A 27,870-nucleotide genomic window follows, 5' to 3' on the forward strand; every position below is an offset into this window, starting at 1 on the left:
CCATGGACATCCTACCGTCGGGAAGTGGTTATTATCGGTATTTTTTTGCTAGGAAATACTCCAAACCCCCCCAAAAAAATGATACATTTTCTGAAAGCAGAGACCCTGGAGAATAAAACGGTGGTAGCTGCAATTTTTTTATGTCGCACTGCATCTGCACAGCTATTTATCAAAGGCATATTTTCAGAAAAAAATACACTAAAATGAATGTTAGTGCAAACAAATGCAATATCATACCCAGTTTTTTTGTAAAATATAAAAGATGAGGTTGCATCGAGTAAATAGATACCCAACATGTCATGTTTAAAATCGCAACAAATATCCCCAATTCTCCATAGGTGAAACTTTAAAGTGGTAGTAAACTCTGTACTACCACTTATACCTACAGGTTATCCTATAGTAAGGCCTATAATAAGGTTTACCCGTAGGTACTGTAAATATCTCCTAAACTTGCACAGTTTAGGATATATTACCTACCATGTGACTATATTCACCCTGCATTCAGCCCATGACATCATCGGCGCATGTGCTCTGAAGCTCCGGCTTACAGTGCCAGACCTTCAGAGTCCGTGCCAGAAACGTCGGCTCTCGCACGCACATGCGCAGGAGTGACATCATTGCGGCTATGGCCAATCACAGCAAAGTGTCCGGCGAACCCACCGGGGGAGAGGGAGATGTCAGCCATCTCAGCGGTAGGCTGGCGCCACTGGAAGGGCTTTGTTCTAAGGTATTTCATAATGTGCTTGTATGCGATACTAGCACATTATGCTGTTGTCTTACAGGTTTTTTTTTTTTTTTTATTCTTCAGAAGTTTACAAACGCTTTAGAAGCCCTAAAAGTTTATCAATTTACAGTTAACCATGAATTATGGCCCTAGAATTATTGCTCTCACTCCGACATTTACAGCTATACCTTTACATGTGTGGCGGAATTTAGGTTTACATACGTGTGCGTTTGAATTGGGGTGTGTATGGGAGTGACAGGGGGTACTTTCATTTTTTTAAATTATTTTTATTTATTTTATACAATTAATTAGACATGTGCAATTCGTTTAGTTCTGAATTACTTTTTTAACAAAGTTTGACAAATTCGTTAATTGCGAAATTTCCGAATTTTTCAATTTCCAATATTTCTGAATTTCCGAATTTCGGAATATTTCAATTTCTGACATTTCGAAATTTTGGGATTCCGAATGTCCGAAATTACGAATTTCCGAAATTATGAATTTCCGAATTTTCAAAATTACAAATTTCCGAATTTCCAAATTTAGATTTTTCAAATTTCCGAAAATTCGAATTTTCAAATTTCCGAAAATTCGAATTTTCAAATTTCCGAAAATTCGAATTTTCAAATTTCCGAAAATTTGAAATTTTGACATTTCGTAAATTCGAAATTTTGGAAATTGGAAAATTCAAATTCGGAGGTTTGGAAATTCGCAATTTTCGGAAACTCGGAAATTCGAAATTAGGAAATTCGAAATTTCATAAATTTAAAAATTCTAAAATTTGGAAATTTGAAGATCCAAGAATAAGAATGAACATCTGCAAATTCAAAAGAATTAAAATCTGAAAGTTTGAAAACCCGAAAATCTGAAATAATAACTATAAATAAATATTAAATTACAGGTATTGGAATTTCCTTTCAAATTTGGCTGTTAGTGAACGTAACGAATATGAATTTATCCGAAGTTACGAATTATCTGAAAAAACGCATCCCGTATCTAAACGAATGGAACATAACGATCTAATAATAATAAATAATAATAATAATAAAACCTTTTTACTATTATTATTTATTATTAATTTGTTCCTTTCCATTTGTTTAGATGCGGCATTCGTTATTTCGGATAATTCGTAACTTCAGATAAATTTGTATTTGTTATGTTCACTAACAGCCAAATTTGAAAGGAAATTCCAATACCTCTCATTTAATAGTTAGTTATTATTTAGAATTTTACTGATTTTTTTTTTTCTTTTTTTCAGATTTTCGAATTTTCGCGTGTTCAAAATTTTGAATTTCCGAACTTTCGTATTCTGAAAATCCGAAAATTCGGAAATTCAGAATTCGAAAATTCGGAAATTCGGAATTCGAAAATTTAGAAATTCGGAAATTCAGAATTCGAAATTTCGTTAATTTGAAATTCAGAAATCCGAAATTTGGAAATTCAAATATTCGGAGATTCGAAAATTTGAAAATGCAAAAATTTGTAAATTCGTAAATTCTGAAACCTGAAAATTCGGAAATCCGAAAATTCGGAAACCTGAAAATTCGGAAATTTGAAAATCCGAATTTTCGGTTTTCCGAATTTTTGAATTTCCGATTTTTCGAATTTCCGAAAAAAGCAAAATAAAATGAATGAAACGAAAATGAACACATTTTTTGGCAGTGCACATGTCTACAAATAATTAATAATAATTTTTTTTTTTTTTTTTTCTTTATTCGAGTTTCTTGCTATCACAAGAAGGCTAATAAGCCCCATATGTGATATCATTAGGCAGGTGTCAGGTCCTCTTTATGGAGACATCAGGGAGTCTGTGAGACTCTCGATGTCTCCCCTGCCCACCACTGCAGTTAATCAAGCACAGATTGTGCTTGATTAGCTGCTCCCTTGGCTGTAGTAGCTGAGTAATGGTCGTTTACTGGGGTCCTGCCCCCCCCCCCCCCAGGGAAATGGGAGAGCCAGGGAACCACCGCGGGTTCCAAGTCCATTCAGCTATGAAAGCGGGTGGGAATCCAAACTCGGAAATCTAAAATTGGTGTCCTCCTATTAAAAAAAATATGGACTGAAGTATATTTAGAAGGTGAGCAGATTTCCCTTTTTGAGGGTTGAAGTGTTTGCGGCCGTGGTGAAATCCATAGTCAGCATCCACCTACCACAATAAAGGCGTAGTTGAAGTTCAGACATTGACCACATCCCTTGGCCACCATGACCCATCCTCCGAGAAAGGAATGGTTGACGGCGTTCAGGGTGAAGAGCAGGACGTTGACACAGCAGTAGGCGCACATGAAGAGGACTTTGCTGCGGTTGTTGTGCCAGTAGGTCGGGGTCAGATAGCGGGGGGTGCGATTCTTCTTTGTTACAGTTGGTGGCTTCAGCCAATTCGCGGCACTGACAAAAAAAAAAGAATAAAATGGAAATCTGAACTCCGGGAAGAGAGAAATAAATGCCGTTCTGTATTCATGAATTAATCATTCGATGTATTTTTGTAATTGCAAGTTGAGAAGATATCAGAATATTTCCTGGAATCTCTTAGACCAGGGTGTCAAATTCAATTTCTTCGCAGGCCAACAACAGCATTATGATTGCCCTCAAAGGGCTTAGATGTCCAGAACACCCCCCCCCACACCTACATCAGATGCTCAGAGCCCCCCACCATCAGAAATCAACAGCCCCACCCCCCACCCTCTCTTACAACCGCCTTTACCTTATGCTGCTGCCGGGAAGAAGGTGGGGTGAAGCTGGGAAGCAGAAAGTGCAGGATCTGGAGGAGGACCAGAGGAGGGGTGGAGTCAGCTCGTGGAGGGAATGCTGAGACCAGGGGGTGCTGCGGCTGCACAGAGAGGCACAGGATCTGTAAGAGGAGTTCTGTCCTCCTCTCTGCTACTGGCTCCTAAGACGGGAGGGGGGTGGTGGCGGAGATGAGCCTCTCTGCGGCTGCACATTGAAGCACAAGATCTGGTGGAGGGGTTCTGTCCTCCTCTCTGCTGCTGACTCCTAAGACGGGAGGGGGGCAGAGACAAGCCTCTCTGCGGCTACACAGAGAAGCGCAGGATCTGGTGGAGGAGTTTTCTCCTCCTCTCTGCTGCTGACTCCTAAGACGGGAGTTGAGGGGGGGGTGGCAGAGACGAGCCTCTCTGTGACTGCACAGAGAAGCGCAGCATCTGGTGGTGGAGTTCTGTCCTCCTCTCAGCTGCTGACTCCTAAGACGGGGGGGGGGAATTGAAGAGGGGAGCCTCTCTGCGGCTGCACAGAGAAGCACAGGATCTGGTGGTGGAGTTCTGTCCTCCTCTCAGCTGCTGACTTATAAGATGGGAGGGGGGTTGGCAGAGACGAGCCTCTCTGCGGCTGCACATTGAAGCACAAGATCTGGTGGAGGGGTTCTGTCCTCCTCTCTGCTGCTGACTCCTAAGACGGGGGGGGGGATGGCAGAGACGAGCCTCTCTGCGGCTGCACAGAGAAGCGGCAGGATCTGGTGGTGGAGTTCTGTCCTCTTCTCAGCTGCTGACTCCTAAGACGGGGGGGGGATTGAAGAGGGGAGCCTCTCTGCGGCTACACAGAGAAGCACAGGATCTGGGGGAGGAGTTCTGTCCTCCTCTCAGCTGCTGACTTCTAAGATGGGCGGGGGGTTGGCAGAGATGAGCCTCTCTGCGGCTGCACAGAGAAGCGCAGGATCTGGTGGAGGAGTTCTGTCCTCCTCTCTGCTGCTGACTGCTGAGACACATGTGCCCTATATGCTAGGCCCAGAGGCTGCATGTGGCCCTTTGGCTCTTGTTGTACAATCCTTGCTGCATCTCTCAGTCAACATGGCCTCTGTACTAATACAGCAGCTCAGTCCCATTTCAACACCGTGGCATACTCTTGAGGCAAGCATTGTCTCTGAATGAAGAGCAGCCCCTTCACCATCACCTCTTACTTCCTACATGTGACTGCCCCAAGCCCCGGCTTCTCCTTCCGTTGTCTTCTCTCTGCAATACACTGTCCTCCTGGGACTTGTAGTCCCATACAGGTCCTAATAGAGGCTCTCTCCTGGGGACTACATCCCCCCACAATTCCAAGCAGCTCCAAGCCGTCTTTTAGAGCTCCCTGGGCGGGCTCTCTCCTTACCCAGGCTGCACCGCAGCCAATCACAGTGTCTCCGTATCCTGGGCAGTAGGGGGGGGGGGGGGGTTTCTCCTCCGGTCATGGCTGTAAGTGTAGAATGTCACATCCTCTTCTGGCCATCTCTCTCCTCCGCCCAAATGGGCCTGACAGCTGCCCCAGGTTTCCTGTTTCAGGGTGGCTCCTTTCTCCTGCAGCATCCTATGGAGCCACCCTTGCATGCAGGGACTAGAGCTGTGTCTCCCTACACTGTGTGCATCAATAGAAACACACAGCCCACATAATCCAAAAACCTCCACTACTTAAAGGAGTAGTTTTTTATTTTTTTTTATTTTTATTTTTTTTTTTAAATCATACTTACCTAGCCATGTAACTATGTAAAAATATCCATATCTGGAATTCATCTTTAATAAATCTAGGAATCCCTTCAATTAGCAGGTCTGGATTAAAGTTTAAGGGCATTTCGAATGAAATGAGTTGACAAGTTGGAACAAAATTCTACAGCCAGCTTTAGTGGAAGGTTGGAAGAGTTACCTGATGGTCAGGTTCTCCATGACTTCTGGGAAATTCTCTAGTTCCTCCTTTAGTTCCTGGAATGTGATGGATCCGCTGTTGTCCCGATCAGCTGACTGGAAAAGTACCAGAGTCAAAGCGTCTAACTTTTCCTCCGGCAGGGAGATGGCGCTCTCCAGCAGGCAAGACTTCAGCACGGTGCGGAGCTCCTCCGGCTCAATGGAACCACTCCCTACAATGATGAATAAACGGGCAATAATTTAACTGGGAGTAATAAAAAAAAAAAGTGGACTAATTAAATCAGCCTTTCTGGACCTTTTTTTTTATTACCCTCGAGGAACCCCAGTAAAGATTTTCAGATCTCAATCACCCCCTGCTAAAATGAATACATCGGTGGCTGGTGGGAAGATTGTCCCTCTTACAATGCTGGACAGATGCCCCCAATACAGACAGCAAAAAAGATCATTGGTGTCATGCAGCTGGCTCCGCCAAATGGCGTTTGACCCAGAAGCATAGGTGTGTACACCCCAAAGCTTAACCACTTGCCTACCGGGCACTTTTACCCCCTTCCTGCCCAGGCCAATTTTCAGCTTTCAGCGCTGTCACACTTTGAATGACAATTGTGCAATGCTGTACACATATGACATTTGTATCAATTTTTTGGAGACAGATAGAGATTTCTTCAGGCGGTATTTAATCACCGCTGGGTTTTTTTAGTTTTTGCTAAACAAACGAAAAAAGACCAAAAATTTTGGAGAAAAAAAAAGTTTTTCTTAGTTTCTGTTATAGAATTTTTTAAATAAGTAATTTTTCTCCTTCACTGATAAGCACTGCTAGGCTGCACTGATGGGCACTGATAAGGCTGCATTGATAAGGCTACACTGATAAACTGCACTGATGGGCACTGATGAGGCGGCACTGATGAGGCGGCACTGATAGGCACTGACAGACTGCACTGATGGGCACTGATGAGGCGGCACTGATGGGCACAGATGAGGCGGCACTGATAAGGCTGCACTGATGGGCACTGATGAGGCGGCACTGATAAGGCTGCATTGATGGGCACTGATAGACTGCACTGATGGGCACTGATGAGGCGGCACTGATAAGGCTGCATTGATGGGCACTGATAGACTGCACTGATGAGGCGGCACTGATGGGCACTGATAGGCGGCAATGATGAGCACTGTCAGACATCACTGATGGGCACTGGCAGGAAGCACTGATGGGACTGCAATCAGTGCCCTGATTATTGGTGTGGATGTCCCCTGGGTGGATTGCCGCTTACCGGCTCTCCTCTCCTCACACACTGTCAGCATGAGTAGAGGAATGCCGATAAATGGCAAATCCTGTGATTGGACACAGCTGATCACATGGTAAAGGGCCACTGTGTCAGGGCTGGGCTCAGCCCTTCCTTCTCAAAGCTGGCCGCTCAGCTGTCGGGCTAATTGCCAGCTCCCATCTCTCCACAGTGACTCACCTGTTGATGATCCTGCTCGTCAGTCCTGCCTACTTAAGCCGTCCAGCCCAGATGATCTCTGCCTTCGCCTTGGTCACATCTCTAGAGACGCTCTCCTGTGTTCCTGTTAAAGACTTGTTTGGCTGACATTCCTTCTGGCTCCAGATCCCGCTTGCTCTTCTACTACGCTGTTCTCTGGCTCCCTGACGTATTGGCTTGTCTGACTATCCGTTGCGGTTCCTGAACTCTGGCTATGTTTTGACTTTGTTTAAGCTGTTTACCTTTTTATTATTGTTATTAAACAAGTGAGATTTAACTGTACTTCTGTCTCAGTCTGATTCATGGTTTCTGACACACTGCGCACATAGAGCACTCCCGATGCGTACCCCGGGGCTGCGCAGTGAGGCAGGGTTCTGAGAGGATGTCAATAGATGCCCTCCCGGAAAAGTGTGACTGAGCTGTAGCAATCATTTGGCTATAGAGAGGCCGGCAAGAGGTTAAACACACATGCGTGTGTGTATGTGTATATATATATATATATATATATATATATATATATATATATATACACACACATACATACACACACACTCCTATAGATAAATGTAAACAAATATTTTAAAATGTATTAAAAATTGAACAGTGTCAGTCGGGCAGAGGTTGGCGTCAGTAGAGCAGTGAACTTTATCAGTAGGGCAGTGGATGGTGTCAGTAAAGCATAGGACTTTATCAGTAGAGCAGAGGACAGTTTCAGTAGGGCAGTGGATGGTTTCAGTAGAGCAGAGGACGGTGGCAGTAGGGCAGTGGACAGTGTCAGTAGGGCAGAGGACAGTGTCAGTAAGGCAGTGGTCAGTGTCATTAGAGCAGTGGACGGTGTCAGTAGAGCAGTGGATGGTGTCAGTAGGGCAGAGGATGGTGTCAGTAGGGCAGTGGACGGTGTCAGTAGAGCAGAGGATGGTGTCAGTAAGGCAGTGGACGGTGTCAGTAGAGCAGAGGATGGTGTCAGTAGGGCAGTGGACGGTGTCAGTAGGGCAGTGGACGGTGTCAGTAGAGCAGAGATTGGTGTCATCAGGGCAATGGATGGTGTCAGTAGGGCAGAGGACTGTGTCTGTAGGGCAGAAGAAGGTGTCAGTAGAGCAGAGGACGGTGTCAGTAGAGCAGAGGACAGTGTCAGTAGAGCAGAGGACAGTGTCAGTAGAGCAGTGGACGGTGTCAGTAGAGCAGTGGTCAGTGTCAGTAGCGCAGAGGACGGTGTCAGTAGAGAAGTGGACGGTGTCAGTAGGGCAGTGGACGGTGTCAGTAGAGCAGTGGACGGTGTCAGTAGGGCAGAGGACAGTGTCAGTAGGGCAGAGGACAGTGTCAGTAGAGCAGTGGTCAGTGTCAGTAGCGCAGAGGATGGTGTCAGTAGAGCAGTGGACGGTGTCAGTAGGGCAGAGGATGGTGTCAGTAGAGCAGTGGATGGTGTCAGTAGAGCAGTGGTCAGTGTCAGTAGCGCAGAGGACGGTGTCAGTAGAGCAGTGGTTAGTGTCAGTAGCGCAGAGGATGGTGTCAGTAGAGCAGTGGACGGTGTCAGTAGGGCAGAGGATGGTGTCAGTAGAGCAGTGGATGGTGTCAGTAGAGCAGAGGACGGTGTCAGTAGGGCAGAGGACAGTGTCAGTAGAGCAGTGGATGGTGTCAGTAGAGCAGTGGTCAGTGTCAGTAGCGCAGAGGACGGTGTCAGTAGAGCAGTGGACGGTGTCAGTAGAGCAGTGGTCAGTGTCAGTAGCGCAGAGGATAATGTCAGTAGAGCAGTGGACGGTGTCAGTAGGGCAGAGGATGGTGTCAGTAGAGCAGTGGAAGGTGTCAGTAGAGCAGTGGACGGTGTCAGCAGAGCAGAGGACGGTGTCAGTAGAGCAGAGGACAGTGTCAGTAGAGCAGTGGACGGTGTCAGTAGAGCAGTGGACGGTGTCAGTAGAGCAGAGGACAGTGTCAGTAGAGCAGTGGTCAGTGTCAGTAGCGCAGAGGACGGTGTCAGTAGAGCAGAGGACGGTGTCAGTAGAGCAGTGGATGGTGTCAGTAGGGCAATGGATGGTGTCAGTAGAGCAGAGGACGATGTCAGTAGAGCAGTGGATGGTGTCAGTAGAGCAGTGGACGGTGTCAGTAGAGCAGTGGATGGTGTCAGTAGAGCAGTGGATGGTGTCAGTAGCGCAGAGGATGGTGTCAGTAGGGCAGAGGACGTTATAAGTAGAGCAGTGGACTTTATCACTAGGGCAGAGGACACTGTCAGTAGGGCAAAGATTGGTGTCATTAGGTCAGTGGACAGTGTCAGTAGTTTTTTATTGTTACTATTTAATTTTTTTAATTATTTAAAAAAACTGCTTTTTTTTAAAGATTTTTTATTTTTTAGGAGCCATTGGGGAGCTTTTGTGAAATATCAGGTATATAAACAGGTCTCAAATGTCTTGTTTTTGAGTTTTTTGTAGGGGGGAAGAGTGGCAGGCAGCAGGAGGAATTTGTGCCGCACAGGGTGATTAGGGGTGTGCCCAGGACTATGTAGCATCGTCAAACTGGAGGTCAGTCAGCCATAGCTTAAGGACCCCTTAGCAACTTCTGGAACCTAGGGTGTCATGGAGCTCTTTCTGAGATCAGCTGGACTAGAGTCTATTATGAGACTGTAGACTAATGCCCCGCCCACACGGTCGGATTTTCCGACGGAAAATGCTCGACGAGAGCTTGTTGTCGGAAATTCCGACCGTGTGTAGGCTCCATCGGACATTTTCCATCGGAATTTCCGTCACACAAAATTTGAGAGCTGGATCTCAAATTTTCCGACCACAAAATCGGAATCGGAAATTCCGATCGTGTGTACACAATTCCGACGCACAAAATTCCACGCATGCTCGGAATCAAGCAGAAGAGCCGCACTGGCTATTGAACTTCATTTTTCTCGGCTCGCCGTACGTGTTGTACGTCACCGCGTTCTTGACTTTCGAAATTTCCGACCAACTTTGTGTGACCGCGTGTATGCAAGAGAAGTTTGAGCCAACATCCGTCGGGAAAAAAAAAAAAAAACAACCACCAAGATTTGCTTTGTGGGTGGTCCTGTCAGCTTCCCCCCTGCAGGAGCCATGTGAATTAGAAGCAACCACTGTCTGGGTATTCTGAAAGCTGTCATTGGTAGCAATACAATTGCCCAGCAAGGGCCTATCCGCACTGTATAGGGTGGATGGAGGAACCTGTTAGATCTCTTTTTGTTTGTTCAGCCTGCAGTGTATGGCCAGTCTAAGCTTAAAGTAGAAGTTCAGCCCAAACCTAAAAACTAACTTATAAAGTTTTTGGCTGAACCTCCACTTCAACCAGTTCAGCCCCAGAAGGTTTTACCCCCTTGATGACCAGGCCATTTTTCTGCGATACAGCACTGCCTTACTTTAGCTGACAATTGCGCGGTACGTTGTACCCAAATAAAATTGATGTCCTTCTTTTCCCACAAATAGAGCTTTCTTGATCACCTCTGCGGTTTTTATTTTTTGCGCTATAAACATAAAAAGAGCGTCAATTTTGAAAAAAAAAAAACAACATTTTTTACTTTCTGCTATAAAACATATCCAATAAAAAATGTAAAAAAATCAAATTTCTTTATCAATTTAGGCCGATATGTATTCTTCTACATATTTTTGGTAAAAAAATCCCAATAAGCGTATATTGATACAAAGATATAGCATCTACAAACTATGGGATAGATTTATGGAATTTTTAAAATTGTTTTTACCAGTAATGGCGGCGATCAGCGTCTTTTTTTTTTTTGTGGGACTGCGACATTGCGGCGGACAAATCTGACACTAAGTAACACTTTTTGGGGACCAGTGACACCAATACAGTGATCAGTGCTAAAACAGTGCTAGACATCTGTGCTCCTGATTAGTAGGGATGGGCCCAACGGACCCCTGTTCGGTTCGCACCAGAGCTTTCGAACACCGCGAAAGTTCGGACCCGAATAACGAACCTCATTAAAGTCAATGGGACCCGAACATCAAAAATCAAAAGTACCCATTTTGAAGGCTTATATGTAAGTAATTGGGCGTACAATGGTTATAGGGGTCCGGGTCCTGCCCTGGGGGACATGTATAAATAAAAAAAAAATAGTTCGGGAAAAACGTCATTTTTAAATGAGCAGTGATTTTTTGATTTTTAAAGTGAAAGCCTAAAAATGAAAAATTCCTTCTAATATAGTGCCTGGGGGGTCCCCTTAGTCTACCTGTAAAGTGGTAGATTTGTACCATGTCTAGAATCTGCTGCAGCAATAATTGCATTTATAAAGCCCCCCAAAAATGTCATTTTCCCTGCAAGCTACCTTTATTTTGCTCAGCAACAGCTGGGGAGCCAGTGTGTATGATAAGGCCACAATGTAGTGCACTGGGAACAAGATTAGAGATGTTTTGGATACATTCTGGTGTCACTTTGACTTTGTATAGAAGTATTGGGTGCGTAAAAATTGGTCTTGCTGGAAAAAATTGCAATGATATGCACCTGTCAAACAGGTGATGGAACAGATGAGGAAGCAGATGAGGAAGGTTTAGTAGGCCAGTCCACCACCTCCTCTGCATGCTGTGGCTGGATAGCACGGGCAAACTCACTAAACAGAGGAAATGATGCCCTGCCTGAGGACTGACCACCACGTCCACCTTTGCCTGTGGACACATTTGTTGCTGGCCCCCTTACAGTGCCAAGGGAACGTCTGCCTCTCCTTGTTGTCCTCCCAGACATTATTGGGAGGGAGGGGGCAGTGCTTATAAGCAAATGTAAAGAAGAAGTGTAAATCTGTACGTAGATGCAATTTAATCAATGTAAAGTGGTGTTTGGTGCACTTTAATTTGAGTACTCACACTTCACAGACACACCAAACAGATACACTACAACATACTGCAATAAAATGCGCCAAACGTACAGAGACGCACAGAACTATATGGCATTAAACTTGCAGTAATGCACACAGAAGTAAATGGCGTTAAACTTGCAGTAATGCGCAAAACTACATGGCGTTAAAATGGCAGAAACGCACACAAAACTATATGGTGTTAAAAACTGGCAGTAATGCACACAGAACTATATGGTGTTAAACTGGCAGTAACGCACACAGAACTATATGGTGTTAAAAACCGGCAGTAACGCACACAGAACTATATGGTGTTAAACTGGCAGTAACGCGCGCAAAACTATATGGTGTTAAACTGGCAGTAACGCACGCAGAACTATATGGTGTTAAACTGGCAGTAACGCACGCAGAACTATATGGCGTTAAACTGGCAGTAAAGCAAGCAGAACTATATGGCGTTAAACTGGCAGTAACGCACGCAGACCTATATGGTGTTAAACTGGCAGTAACGCACGCAGAACTATATGGTGTTAAACTGGCAGTAACGCACACAGAAGTAAATGGCATTAAACTTGTAGTAACGCAACAAAACTATATGGCGTTAAACTGGCAGTAACGCACACAGAACTATATGGCATTACACACAGAACTATATAGCGTTAAACTGGCAGTAACGCACACAAAACTATATGGCGTTAAACTGGCAGTAATGCACACAGAAGTAAATGGTGTTAAACTGGCAGTAACGCACACAAAACTATATGGCGTTAAACTGGCAGTAACGCACACAGAAGTAAATGGTGTTAAACTGGCAGTAACGCAATCAGATAGACGGTGTTCAACCGTCACTACAGTGACGATATCTGAACTGTTCCTACTCTAGCTATACACTAATGTAAAGATTACTGACACGGTCTCACTACACTACACTGAAACTATCTGAGCTGTCCCTACTCTAGCGGCACACTATGCAAAGCTGAATGATGGTCCTCCTCACTACACTCACACTATCCCTAGGCTGACACTAAACTAATATTCTGCACTGACAATTGAAGCAAAATAGCACAGTATAGCACACTAACTAACTAATAGCACTGAACAGAACCCTGTTCTATCTCTCTCCACACCAAAATCACACTGAAAATGGCTGCCATTGAAAGAATACTTTTATACTGTGGGGCAGGAATGAGCCATGATTGGATAAAGTCATGAAGACAGTGTCTGTCCAATCATGACTCTGACAGTGCTCTGTGCCCTGATTGGCTGAAGCTTTCACTGCTTCAGCCAATCAGGGCTTGCAATGCACTGTTCAGCGCTGCAATGCATTGTGGTCGGTTTGGGGTGCTGAACTAGCGGTTGAACGACCTGTTTGTTCGGATGTTCGATGAACGTCCAAACAACGAAAGTTTGCCCCGAACTTATGCTCGGGCCGAACCGTTCACCCATCCCTACTGATTAGAAGGAATCACAGATCTCTCTCTTTCAGTCTGACAGAACAACGGTCTGCCTTATTTACATCACCGTTCTGTGTCTCGGCTATCGTGGCCGCCAGACCCACCGATTGGCTCCAGCTGTGTCTAATCACAGCGGGAGCACGGCTCCGCCGGCACGCTCCCCAGAGCCGATGGAAGAAATCACGAACAGGTACGTGATTCTGCTCTTAAGGGCCACCCTGCCGCAGGATATGTACGTGGGGCGGTCATCAAGTGGTTAAAGTATTACTAGACCTACAATAGTAAAATCTGTCTGTATATGCAGTAAAGCACACTTGTTATACTCACTGTGGAACCTAAGGGGTTAATCCTCTGCATTGTGTAAAAAGGATGTTTGATCCAGGCTTCTCTGATCCTTCCCTCTTCCACTGTCCCCAATCCATCTCGTGATAGAACAGAGCATTAGGAGTCAGGCTGTACATGCTCAGTTTGGTGTGTATTGCTAGAGAGTTTTTATTTTTTTTTTTGGGGGGGGGGGGGGGGTGCATGATCAGCACAGGGCCAATCAGCACTGTCCAGACAGAGGGTCAGGGGTCCTGCAGCCTCATAGGACAGTCAGAGCAGAATGAAACCTCCTCCTACAAGCTTTAACCAGACACTGATAGTGAAGTCACAAGACTGCTATATACTGCTGATGGGAAAGGGTATTTAGCAGTTTACATTTTACTAAAATAATTACATTTCCATGTTCTGTGTACTGTGGGAGACCAGATATAGTGAATGCAGAGTCCTGGGGAGAGCAGATATAGTGAACGCAGGCTCCTGGGGAGACCAGATATAGTGAATGCAGGCTCCTGGGGAGACCAGATATAGTGAATGCAGACTCCTGGGGAGACCAGATATAGTGAACGCAGGCTCCTGGGGAGACCAGATATAGTGAATGCAGACTCCTGGGGAGACCAGATATAGTGAATGCAGGCTCCTGGGGAGACCAGATATAGTGAACGCAGGCTCCTGGGGAGACCAGATATAGTGAATGCAGACTCCTGGGGAGACCAGATATAGTGAACGCAGGCTCCTGGGGAGACCAGATATAGTGAATGCAGGCTCCTGGGGAGACCAGATATAGTGAACGCAGACTCCTGGGGAGACCAGATATAGTGAACGCAGGCTCCTGGGGAGACCAGATATAGTGAATGCAGACTCCTGGGGAGACCAGATATAGTGAACGCAGGCTCCTGGGGAGACCAGATATAGTGAATGCAGACTCCTGGGTTTAGTAACACTTTAAATAAACCTTACATGGTAGGATCATATTTTCATGATGTATTATTATCTGGGGTTGGTGTTTTTACCGTCCACATCATACACTTGGAAAAGAAAGCCAAGTTTGTCCGCTTCACTCCCATGGATCAGGAGATTGAGAGCCTTCATCAATTCATCCAGCGTGATGGAGCCGCTCCCATCAGAATCGAACAAAGCAAAGAAACGTTCTGCGAAAAATGACTGAGAGAAGACAGAAGTATTAGAGATATAAACATTTACATATATATATATATATATATATATATATATATATATATACAGATATACAGATTTACAGTATCTCACAGAAGTAAGTACACCCCTCACATTTTTGGAAATCTTTTCTTCTATCTTTTCATGTGACAACACTGAAGAAATGACACTTTGCTACAATGTAAAGTAGTGAGTGTACAGCTTGTATAACAGTGTAAATTTGCTGTCCCCTCAAAATAACTCAACACACAGCCATTAATGTCTAAACCGCTGGCAACAAAAGTCAGTACACCCCTAGGTGAAAATCTCTGGCTGTACTACAGGTACAAACAGCAACTAACATATAGCAGCTCACAAAAAGTGAGTACACCCCTAAGTGAAAATTACCAAATTGGGCCCAATTAGCCATTTTCCCTCCCAGGTGTCATGTGACTCGTTAGTGTTACAAGGTCTCAGGTGTGAGTGGGGAGCAGGTGTGTTAAATTTGGTGTTATCGCTCTCACTCTCTCATACTGGTCACTGGAAGTACAGCATGGCACCTCATGGCAAAGAACTCTCTGAGGATCTGAAAAAAAAGAATTGTTGCTCTACATAAAAATGGCCTAGGCTATAAGAAGATTGCCAAGAACCTGAAACTGTTTGTGTGGAAGAATGGTCCAAAATCACACCTGAGCAACGCATGCGACTCGTTTTTCTATACAGGAGGTGTCTTGAAGCCGTCATTACCAACAAAGGATTTTGTACCAAGTATTAAATACATTTCAGTTTAGCGGGTTCAATACTTCTTCCCTGTGTCCTTCTATTTTATTACACAGAACTTCATTTCTGAATTAGTTTTGTTGCAGTGGCTCACTAACCGTGATCCCTACTTTTTTTTTTTTTTTTTTTACTATGATAGTCAGGACCATCTATGCGGTATGGACACTAGATGGCACAATGATAGGAAATAAGTATAATCTTCAGCACCATCTAGTGGTCATATCTCAATATTGTCCAAATTTACACATTTGAATAGCAGAGAATATCGCGTTAAAACATTTGATTGTGCCACATTCACACAGAACGAATTTACATGCAGTTTCAATGGATAGACAGGTATACATTAATTTTTTTACATAAACCTCTAAGTGTTGTAGTAGTGGAGTTAGGTAGTAGATGGCAGTACATGATTAAAGTTTGAAAAACACTGGCGTGGAGCTTTGCTGAAAAAAACAAATGCTGAGAGGCAGGACAGAAGGGCACCAGCTCTGGGAGTTTTTCAGCCAGGGTCTATGAGGTACATATTTGGCCTACATCTATTGGAAGGGAATTATTCAGCTTTAGTCAGAGCTTCACAATTGTTTTTTTTTTTTAATCTACTCCTCACCGGAGAGACTGTACAGGTAATCGGGGTACTGATCATCAGTGCAGCCCCAACAGTGCCCATCAGTGATGCCAGTCTGTGCTCATCTGTAATGCCAATTTGTGCCCATCAGTGATGCAAGTCAGTGCTGCCTTTCAAAGCCCATCAGTGTCTGCTCATTAGTGCCGCCCATCAGTCCTGCCTTTCAGCGCCCATTAGTGCCTGCTCATCAGTGCCACCCATCAGCACCGCACATCAGTCCTGCCTATCAGTGCCGCCTATCAGTGCTTATTAGTGCTGCATATCAGCACCGCCCATCAGTCCAGCCTATCAGTGCTCATCAGTGCCATCTATTATTGCTGCCTATCAGTGCCGCCTATCAGTGCCCATCAGTGCTGCATATTAGTGCCTCATCAGTGCCCATCAGTGCAGTCTCATCAGTGTCCATCCGTGCAGTCTATCAGTGCCCATCAGTGCAGTCTCATCAGTGCAACCTATCAGTGTCCATCAGTGCAGCCTATCAGTGCTGCATATTAGTGCCTTCTCATCAGTGCCACCTCATCAGTGCAGTCTATCAGTGCCCATTTGTGCAGCCTCATCAGTGCTGATCAGTGCAGCCTATCAGTGCCCATCAGTGCTGCCTCATCAGTGTTGATCAGTGCAGCCTATCAGTGCCCATCAGTGCCGCCTCATCAGTGCTCATCAGTGCAGCCTATCAGTGCCAGTCAGTGCAGTCTATCAGTGCCCATCAGTGCCGCCTCATCAGTGCCGCCTCATCAGTGCTCATCAGTGCAGCCTATCAGTGCCAGTCAGTGCAGTTTATCAGTGCCCATCAGTGCCGCCTCATCAGTGCCCATCAGTGCCGCCTCATCAGTGCCGGTCAGTGCAGTCTATCAGTGCCCATCAGTGCCGCCTCATCAGTGAAGTCTATCAGTGCTCATCTGTGCCGATCAGTGAAGTCTATCAGTGTCCTTCAGTGCAGCCTATCAGTGTCCATCAGTGCAGCTTATCCGTGCTCATCAGTGCAGCCTCATCAGTGCTGGTCAGTGCCACCTCATCAGTGCCGATCAGTGTAGTCTATCAGTGCCCATCAGTGCCGCCTCATCAGTGCAGGAGAAAAATTACTTTTTTACAAGATTTTTTGACAAAAACTTTTTTCTTTTTTAATTTTTTTTGTTTTTGTTTTTTTAAGCAAAAAATAATTAAAAAAACTCAGTGGTGACTAAATATCAGCAAAAAAAGCTCGATTTGTGTGAAAAAATGCGATAAAAGTTTCATATGTGTACAGTGTAGCATGATTGCGCAATTGTCATTCAAAGTGTGAGAGCGCTGGAAGCTGAAAATTGGCCTGGGCAGGAAGGGGGGTGAAAGTGCCCGGTATTGAAGGGGTTAAAGTGGAACTAAACCCTCCTATCCTTCACAGCCAAGTAAGCTGCCATCTTAGCCTCTGTTTCATTTGCAATTGCCAGGGCAATGTGATTAGTTACCAGTCATTTGATGGCTTGACAGTAGTGTTGAGAGCACAAGCAACTGTGACTGATATCATGCACGGCACAATTTAATTGTAACTTTTTTTTTTTTTTGGAAACTGTTAAATTAGTGGGTTTAGTTCCACTTTAATGAATGGGAAAAATCTGCTTACATTTCCTATTTCAGTAAAGTTGTGTTCCTTTGTAGAAGTTGCAATAGATGTTCATCTTTTTATTTCCTTTATTGTAGTTTATACAGACTCGGCAATAAGAAACGGATAGATACGGCATCAGCTGCAGCATCCTGAATGGCGACCCGACCAATCGTTACCAAATGAGATTACAGATTCATCTCCTTCATCAGCAACAATCTACTGTAAGTGCATGAGATCTACCCACACACAGGACGCCATACAACGCTGCCATCTTGTGGAATATAAGTGTATAGCTTTGTACATTTTATTTGCAAGCTTTTACTATTAAAATGTTTTTTTTTTTCTTATTTATACATTGCCAAATATTCCATAGTAGTTAGTGACAGTGATGTCTCTTATTTCTAGGTTAAAAATATTATTGACGACAATTAACATATTAGAGAGAAGCCTTAGGGGCTCGTTCACAGCACCGGATAAACGCAAATCACTGCAAAGACAAATAAAAAAAAAAAAAAACAATGGTTTTCTATGAGTCTTTTTTTTCAGACCGCAACAACTCCTAACTCTGAATTTGGTTCTGCTACATGGATTGTTTTCCAACATGAACATTGGCACACGTCTGGGTGTATGGTGGGTTCTATTCCCGACAGCAAATTACTACTGGCAGATGTGCAGTTTTTCTGCTGGTGACCAGAGACTGGACAGGGCCATCCAATGCCCAGGCTGAAGATGGGAAATTACACCCCCCTCTTACTAAGTCCCCCACGACCACTAAAAACCTCTTCCCCCACCCCTAGGGTTGCTACCTGTCTGGGACTCTCCCGGACAGTCTGGGTTTTAAATCCTGTGCCCGGTGTTTCAGTCCTCCTGAAACCCGGACACACCAGTGGCAGCCCCGCAGCACCAGTCCTCCGATCCCCCTCTCCCCTCAAGTCGGCTTATAGTGCTTTTAATTTTATTGGTGGGGGGGATGATTTAACTGGGATACAGACGTGGGGGGTTCAACTGGGGGACAGACTGGCGTGGGGGGATTATACTGGGGGACAGACTGGCGTGGGGGGATTATACTGGGGGACAGACTGGCGTGGGGGGATTATACTGGGGGACAGACTGGCATGGGGGGATTATACTGGGGGACAGACTGGCGTGGGGGGATTATACTGGGGGACTGCCTTGATTGATGGCTCGGTTCTCAGTGCAGAGAGGGCGGGTGACAGATGCAGCATCCACCTAGGTAAGTATGAATCTAAATAAAAAAAAAAGCCATGCTTCTCTTTTAACCCTCTTAGCATGAAGTTCAGAGCTTCACAGTTTGCCCCTGGAGTCCTCTTCCACTCCTCCATGACAACATCACGGAGCTGGTGGATGTTAGAGACCTTGCGCTCCTTCACCTTTCATTTTGAGGATGTCCCACAGATGATCAATAGGGTTTAGGTCTGGAGACATGCTTGGCCAGTCCATCACCTTTACCCTCAGCTTCTTTAGCAAGGCAGTGGTGGTCTTGGAGGTGTGTTTGGGGTGGTTATCATGTTGGAATACTGCCCTGCGGTCCAGTCTCTGAAGGGAGGGGATCATGCTCTGCTTCAGTATGTCACAGTACATGTTGGCATTCATGTTTCCCTCAATGATCTGTAGCTCCCCAGTGCCGGCAGCACTCATGCAGCCCCAGACCATGACACTCCCACCACCATGCTTGACTGTAGACAAGACACACTTGTCTTTGTACTCCTCACCTGGTTGCCGCCACACACGCTTGTCACCATCTGAACCAAATAAGTTTATCATGGTCTTGGCCACCGTGCTGCAGCTCAGTTTCAGGGTCTTGGCAATCTTCTTATAGCCTAGGCCATCTTAATGTAGAGCAACAAATCTTTTTTTTTCAGATCCTCAGAGAGTTCTTTGCCATGAGGTGCCATGTTGAACTTCCAGTGACCAGTATGAGAGAGTGAGAGCAATAAAACACCAAATTTAACACACCTGCTCCCCATTCACACCTGAGACCTTGTAACACTAACGAGTCACATGACACCGGGGAGGGAAAATGGCTAATTGGGCCCAATTTGGTAATTTTCACTTAGGGGTGTACTCACATTTTGTGAGCTACTGTATGTTAGTTGCTGTTTGTACCTGTAGTACAGCCCGGAAACAATAGTGCGCATTTTGCTTTTTTTTTTTTTTAACCTACCTAAAACAGACCGACACTAATTAAAAAAAAAAATACTGGCCCTGACCTTGGACCCTTACCTTGACCCAAACACTAACCCTGGCATCAAACCTTGATCTAGGTATTTTTTTGTATTTTATTTTTATTATTATTATTATCCAATTAATTTTTTTAGAGAGAGAGAGAGAGAGAGAATCTCTCCTCAATTAACAGAGAAGGAAAACACAGAGGCTATCACAGAGATCTGATGACCTGGAATCTTGAGTTCTGGGTCCCGATTGTTAGTACGGGGCTCATGCATGCATTAAGATAAAAATCCTTCTGTGTGCAGCAGCCCCCCTAATTCTTACCTGAGCCCCACCTCTGTCCAGCAGCGATGTCCATGAGTGCCTCGGGCGTCTGGGACTCTCCTCCTGATTGGCTGAGACGCAGCAGCGGCGCCATTGGCTCCTGCAGCTGTTCAAGTCAGTTAGCCAATCAGGGGCAAGAGGGGGTGGGGCCGAAAAGGCAGATGCGTGTTTGAATGGACACAGGGAGCTGTGACTCGGCTGGGGTGCCCCCCATAACAAGCTGCTTACTGTGGGGGCACTCAACAGGAGGGAAGGACTTACAATTATTATTATTCAGGATTTATATAGCTCCAACAGTTTACGCAGCGCTTTACAATATAAAAAGGGAGACAATACAGTTATAATACAATAAAATACAAGAGGATTAAGAGGGCCCTGCTCAGAAGAGCTTACAATCTAATAGGGTGGGGCAGGTGGTAGAAAAGGTTGTAACTGTGGGGAATCAGTTGATGGAAGTGGTAAAAGAGACACAGGTACAATCACTTTAACTCCAAAATTCTTCCTTACCTCCTTGACATTAAGGGCGGTCTTGAATTCTTGCAGATCGATTTCCTTGTCTTCTCCGGCAATGTTCTCAAACTGCTTAGTCACCCACTCCAGCCATTTGGTATCCTCGTCCGTACTCATGGTTCTGACACTGAACGAAACACGCAAACTCCAGATTACATTTCATTTTATTACCCACTTTGCGTCTGGGCAATTTTAAATTTTTTGCAAACATGATAAAAAATCTGGAAAATTACATTCTGGCCTATGGGCAGATGACGCCCACACAAACTTCTCATCGATCCGGGTGATGTCATATGAAGTCCTCCCGGATCGCGCCCCACGCTGGGCCACGCAGCTGAGCGATCTGTCACCGGCTGCATCCCCCAGGCAGCACAGCCGATGACTGATCACTGTACCAGACCGCCGCCGGTACCATGTGACGCTGTAACCAATCACAGCAGGTCACATGACAGCTGTAAAAAATGGATGGCTTCCTTTCATGGCATCCATTGTATATATAATTGTGTTTCTAGCTGTGATTGGTCGGTGTAATCACATGGTACAGGCAGGTGCCAATCACAGCAAATCTGTGCCATGTGATCAGCTGTGGCCAATCACAGCTAATCACAATAAAACAAACTGAATGAATCAATTTCATTCAGTAAAATGCTTGCTATGAAATTCATGGCTATATGCAAACATAATTTATAAAAAAATAAATAAAATATTAATCACTTCCCCAGAGTAGTACAATGTTACTATATTGCTCTGGTCAAAGTGCGTGAAAAAAAAAAATCGTAAAAAATAAAAAAGATATAATAAAAAATATATATATATATTTTTTTCTTCATACTGTCACCAGTCAGAGTCCCTGATCAACTGCTATATTATGACGCTGTACTGCACTGGTGACCCTATGTTAAAAAAAAATTTAATTTCTTAATTTTCCCCCAAAAAATTGCCAAAATTTACAACTTCAAAAAACTCACCATGCCTCTTACTAAATACCTTGGACTGTCTACTTTAAAAAAAGGATCATTTGAGGGGGTTATTTGTACTGTCCTGACTGTACATTGGTGTGACAGACTCACCCGGGATAGAAGCTGTTGGAGGGGACTGAATGCAAGCCTCTTGCTGACCGATTATGGGCCCTGGCATTTGGGGGAACGGTGCTCTTTGTGAGCTGTATGCCTGGGGACTCTTGAGGTGGTATTACTGTGGATTCGGGTCCTGGTCCCCCAGGACACACAGACTCTGGGGACCCTGTATATGCCATATGGGAAATGGTGACTTGGAGGGTATGTCTTGGATTGCTTAAAATGGGACAGTAATATTTATCCCCAATATCTCCCAGGATATATATGTAAAGACTATTATTGGTTTGTTTGATTCTGAACTCAACATGTTAATTGAGTGAGCTGATCACATTAGCCTCCAGGACTGGCTAGGAGACGAACAGTCTAATCCTACTATAAGTGTTGATGACTAGGCTGAGGAGGGGGGAGAACACTGTTTGTATTGCTAATTGTAATTAGCTCCTGCTATTGTGAAAATGTCCTGTGGTTGTACTTATGATAATGTATAATGTACTGTGTGAAGCTTGGTGGCCACAAGTCTGGGCAAAAGGTCATGTTAGTAAACTAGCTCATGTTAATTAGGTTAATTAGGTTACAGGTGTATTGTTAGAGTAATATGAGCAGGAGGTATGCACCCCCTCTTTTACTGTATAAAAGAGCCTGTATTCCTGTCAATAAAAGAGATTCCTGTTTGACCTTACATACAGCCTGCCTGGTGTTTGTTCTGAGCTACACAACTGGATTGGAACGGCACATAGCTGTAGTTCTAGTCCCGGAGCATCAGATGACCAAACCATCAGATGTTGCGCTCTGCAATCTGATTCTATAGCCGCAGAGGAGTGTCGGGAGAGTGGAACCGAGCGAGCAGGGGCTCGTTACAATCAGGAATAATCAATTATTAGATATATCCCATAGTTTGTGGACTCTGTAACTTTCCTACAGACTAAATAATATACATTGATTTGGGTCATTTTCACCAAGGAAATGTAGCAGAATACATTTTGGCCTAAATTTATGATAAAAGATTATTTGCCAACAAAGAAAAACTTTTTTTCAAAATTTTCGGTCTTTATTCATATGCTTTGGTCAGAACAAAACTGAGCTCTTTGGCATTAACTTGACTCACCGTGTTTGGAAGCAGAAAAATGCTGACTATGACCCTAAGATCACCATTCCTAGAGTCAAGCACGGAGGTGGAAACATGATGCTTTGGGGCTGTTACTCTGCTAAAGGTACAGGCCGACTTTGCCACATTGAGGAACCAATGGACGGGGTCATGTATTGTAAAATCTTGGATGAGAACCTTCTTCCCTCAGCCAGAACACTGAAGATAGGTCATGAATGGGTCTTCCAGCATGATAATGACCAAAAACACCGCCAAGGCAACAAAGGAGTGGTTCAAGAAGAAGCACGGTAAATGACATGAAGTGGGGGGGGGGCGTGGCCAAGATGGCGTGGTGAACGGCGGCTTTTGAAAGGAGCTCCGCAGATCCGTAACTTTAATCTGGATCCATCGGCACTAACCACCCTATTTAATTATCCCTGCTGACCGAGGGGGAACTGGGGAAGACCTGTCTGCTGTGGGGAGAGGAGAATTGGCTGTCCCAGGGCCGCGATCGGCATCCCGCTGACGCTCCGGGCCTACCTCGGAGGACAAGGCCGAAGCCGCGGCCTTTCCTGGCGGGCCGCGCCGCGGACCGGGAGCTCCTTTCGGCGCTCGCCTCTGCTGGGGAGGACCATCGGCTGTTGGGGACCTCGGATGGGGCCGGGACAGATGACCCTGGACTTTTATTAGGCTGCGCTTGGGGCCTGACGACTCTGATCCCCCCCACGTTTTACTAGGCCGAGACCGCGGCCTTTCCTGGGCATCCGGAGCCGCCGGACCGGCGCAGGGGGGGCCCGAACCCCGTGGCCTGGAGGAAGTGTCCCTGAAACGGCTGGGGACAGCTGCCTGGACAGTGGGGGAACCCCTGGGCACTTCCACCCCTGACATTTTCCTTGTGCAGGAGAGCGGCTGAACCAGAGACCCCCTGTCAGCCTGTGGTGCATGGATCCTGCTTTATACAGTTCCAGGTGAGGGGGGGGTTGTTGCTGGGCCACACGCTGCACCATACCTTTCACCTGACTACCCCGGACCCGGCAGGGGGGCTCCCACGGCCAGTTACTGATCACTATCCAGATATAGGCCCCAGGCACCTGAATGAGGCGCAGGAACTCCAGCGCAAAGTACAGCAAAGGGGGTAAGAGGTTGACCTTTCCGCCACAGTCGGACTCACCTCAGACACCCACCTGCCCCCCCCCGGAGACTCTTAATACGTGCAGTCCCCACAGAGCCTCGCGGACGAACATTATGGAGTCGGATGACTCTCTGCCCCCCTGGCTGGCTGACGTCATGGCGGCTATTGCTACTTGTCAATCCACGTTAACAACAAAGATTGAAGCCGTTCAGCTGGACATGGGTCTAATCCGCCAAGATATTGACAAAATCAGGTCGCGAGTGACTGAAACAGAGCAAAGGCTGAGTACCACCGAAGACTCCATTGCGGAACATGAAGCATCACTCCGTACGCTTCAGACCAAGGTAAAGGCCCTTGAATATAGAGCCGAAGACACGGAGAACAGGAATCGGCGCAATAATCTCCGCATTGTTGGTCTACCGGAGGGGGCGGAGGGGAATAATCCTACCTCCTTCATAGAGGGTCTGCTGCGTGACCTCCTACCCGATGCCCGATGGTCACCTTACTACGCGGTTGAGAGGGCGCATCGCATCCCGCCGAGGCCGAGGCCTCCTGGATCCCCTCCCCGCACCTTCATTCTCCGTCTCCTTAACTTCAGAGACAGAGATGAAGTTCTCCGTGCATCTAGATCTGTGGGGGACCTCAGATTCCAGAATACCAGGATGATGATCTTCCCCGACTACTCGGTCGAGACCCAGAAGCTTAGGAAATCTTTTGACCAGGTTAAAGCGGCGTTGCGATCACGCAACATCCGTTACAGTGTACTCTTCCCTGCCCGCCTGAGAGTTCAGGACGGCGAGACAACTCGTTCTTCACTACACCGAGAGAGGCCTCTGCCTGGTTGGACACGTTGCCACAGAATCGCTAATGGTCTTTCTGGTATGTGCTCCATGACTTTTTTCATTGGTCCCTCTCCACAGCTTAGATCTGGGTCTGAGTTATCACACGAACTACTACATGGATGATTTTGTTATGTTACACAGGTTATGCCCAGTTCAATCCATGGAGTGTGCGGATCTGTGGGGGGAGCACTGGTTATCCTTATCAGGGAAATGTTAAGTTAATGCCCCTGCCAAAGAACTTGGCCAGGAGACGGTTGGAAAAGAAGTTCCACTGCATCTGTTTGACTCCATGAGGAGCGTTGGAGTCTTTGTTCTGTATCTTCTACTATAAAATGGATCGAAACTACTGTGAGGTCGCATTACCGGATACTTCCTTATGTCTGACTTTCCACATCCTCACAGCCTGCTGCATTACAAAGCGGAGATCTCACTTGTGTAGGGCCGCCTGAACTGCTGCTCCCCCCCCCGTGTGAAGTCTCGGGGGGTGGGCTTGCCTCTTCCACGGACCCCCCGTTGCAGCCGGCGAGCTGAATAAGTTTGGGATTGATACCCGCCTCAGTTTTGGGGGGTTGGGTGGGGTGGGGGGTGGGGTGAAGAAAGTTCCCCTAACGGGGCTTGTTTCATTTACTTTGGATACTGGTATCCTTTATCTGTTTTTAGTTGGGTTTATTTGGTTTTGTTTGATGTTCATACCAAAAAAACTTAACTCATCAGCATTGCATTGTTTCCAGATGTGTCCGTTTTGGGTCCCGGGGTCCAGTACAAGAGCCGTGATCTCCATTGATCCTAATATTATTAATATTCTTGACAGATATGTCCTCCCTTAATATTATCTCCTGGAACACCAGGGGACTAAACTCCCCGGTCAAGCGCTCCCTGGTGTTCCAATTTATTAAATCTTATAACCCGCATATATGTATACTCCAAGAAACACACTTAACAGGACGTAGGGTTATGGCTCTTAAAAAACCTTGGGTGGGCCACCACTATCATTCCACGCACTCCTCTTTCTCTAGGGGTGTTACTATTTTGGTATTGAAGTCACTCCCCTTTCGGCTCTTGGATTTGGCCCTCGACCCTGATGGTCGGTATGTCATTATGCATGCCAAAATATATTCTTTAACATGGACCATTGTGGGCTTGTATTTGCCTCCCCCGGCTTCCTTGGTGGTGCTCAACCGGATCACTAGCAAGATAGCCGATTTTGCATCTGACAATACTGTTATACTCGGTGATTTTAATCTGGTCCCTGACCCGGATTTTGACAGGCTAACTCCTGCGGGACATCATTGCTCTGGGTTGGCTGAGTGGGCAGATACCTATGGCTTGACGGATGTCTGGAGGTGGCGTCACCCCCAGACCAGGGCATACACATGCCACTCGGCCTCTCACAGAACTTTTTCCCGTATAGACTTGGTCTTTGCAGGGAGCCAGGTACTCCCACGGGTCACAGACATACAAATTCTCCCTAGGGGTATTTCTGATCACGCACCCTTGCTGTTGTCTTTGGATCTCTCCCTAGGCCCAGTGGCAAGGGTATGGAGGCTCTCCAGATTTTGGATCTCAGACACTGCAGTAGATTCCCAATTTAGGACGGAACTCCTAGACTTTTGGGCAGTAAATGTGGGCTCGGCAGACCCCACAGTAGTGTGGGACGCCTTTAAGGCCACAACACGGGGGGCGGTACCAGACCATCATTGCCAGAGTCCGACGAGAGCGTAAGGCAGATTTGATTAAGGCTGAGCGGGATGCGGGCAGTGCGGAGGCTCTTTTTGTTCGTACCCGAGACCCTGTGCACTATTCGCATCTACAACTCATGACGAAGGAGGTGGTGCGTCTTCGTACCTCTCTCACCCAGAAGAAAATGTTGGCTCAGTCTCAGCGGATTTTTGAGCAGGGAGAGAGGTCAGGCCGTCTGCTGGCCTGGCTCTCCAGGGAACAGGCTGGTGGGATGAGTATCTCATGTATTAAAGACCTATCGGGACAGCTGATCCATACACCGGAAGGGATAAATGGCTGTTTTGCGGAATTCTATGAATCCCTCTACAGCTCCAGGGCAGACTATAGAAGAGAAGATCTAGGAGCATACTTAGATGATATTGACATCCCAACCCTTACAGCTACGTACCGCGACAAGCTCGACGCCCCAATTACGTCTCTGGAAATACTCCGGGCACTTAAATCAATGCAGTCAGGGAAAACACCGGGTCCTGATGGCATCCCAGTGGAGTTCTACAAACAGTACGCAACAGAACTAGTTGATAAATTACAGGACCTCTTCTCTGCGTCGGGGCGTCTTGAAAAACTCCCGGACACAATGAGCGAAGCAATTATAGTGGTGATCCCTAAGCCGGGGAAGGACCCCACGTTATGCTCCTCGTATCGCCCCATATCCCTTCTAAACGTCGATGCAAAGGTGCTGGCGAAAGTGTTGGCCAACAGGCTTAATTTGGTCATTACTGCCCTCATCCACAGGGACCAAACGGGCTTCATGCCCGGAAGGGGAACTGACATTAATATCAGACGCCTTTATACCCACATAGATAGAGCGGATGAGGCGACTAAAGGAGTGGTGGCCTCACTCGACGCGGAGAAGGCTTTTGACTCCGTCGAGTGGGGTTACCTATGGGAGGTGCTCTCGCGATTCGGGTTCGGCACGGGTTTTACGAACTGGCTCCGCATGTTATATCATGGCCCCTCAGCTAGAATACGTACCAACGGATGCTTATCGGGGAAGTTTAGACTCTTTCGTGGCACGCGACAGGGGTGTCCTCTCTCCCCGGGTCTATTTGCTCTGGCAATGGAGCCCCTGGCTATATTGCTGAGGAAAGATCCGGGTGTGAAGGGTCTCCAGGTAGGCCCAATTGAGGAGAAATTATCATTATACGCGGACGATGCTCTGCTCTATTTAGCGGATGCGTCGTCCTCTTTACAGACTGCACTGGACCTGATTAACCGATTTGGTGGGTACTCGGGGATACGCATTAACTGGGACAAGTCGGTTCTTTTCCCGCTCCACCCCTCGACCCCTAGGGTGCCACACCCACAGCTCAAATGGGTAGACGACTTCAAATATTTGGGGATCCAGGTTAGCGGCAAAGTCCAAGACTACATGGATAACAATTTGCGACCACTCATGACACAGCTTACGG

At 46.2% G+C, this 27,870-nt stretch overlaps 1 protein-coding gene across 1 annotated transcript in view; it reads right to left on the bottom strand.

Moving 5' to 3' along the window:
- Positions 1-27,870, bottom strand: part of NOX5 (NADPH oxidase 5) — an 89,633-nt gene that overhangs the window by 48,126 nt on the left and 13,637 nt on the right. The window contains exons 2-5 of the mRNA XM_073618268.1: positions 20,582-20,711; positions 14,432-14,582; positions 5,354-5,564; positions 2,875-3,109 (exon numbers count right to left, since the gene is read on the bottom strand). Coding sequence (XP_073474369.1) covers positions 2,875-3,109; positions 5,354-5,564; positions 14,432-14,582; positions 20,582-20,701 — 717 coding nt within the window. The 5' untranslated portion in view covers positions 20,702-20,711. The remainder of the gene's footprint in view (positions 1-2,874; positions 3,110-5,353; positions 5,565-14,431; positions 14,583-20,581; positions 20,712-27,870) is intronic.

The sequence above is a fragment of the Aquarana catesbeiana genome, linkage group LG03 (genome assembly GCF_042186555.1).
Source record: "Aquarana catesbeiana isolate 2022-GZ linkage group LG03, ASM4218655v1, whole genome shotgun sequence".
NCBI classification, from domain to species: Eukaryota; Metazoa; Chordata; class Amphibia; order Anura; family Ranidae; genus Aquarana; species Aquarana catesbeiana.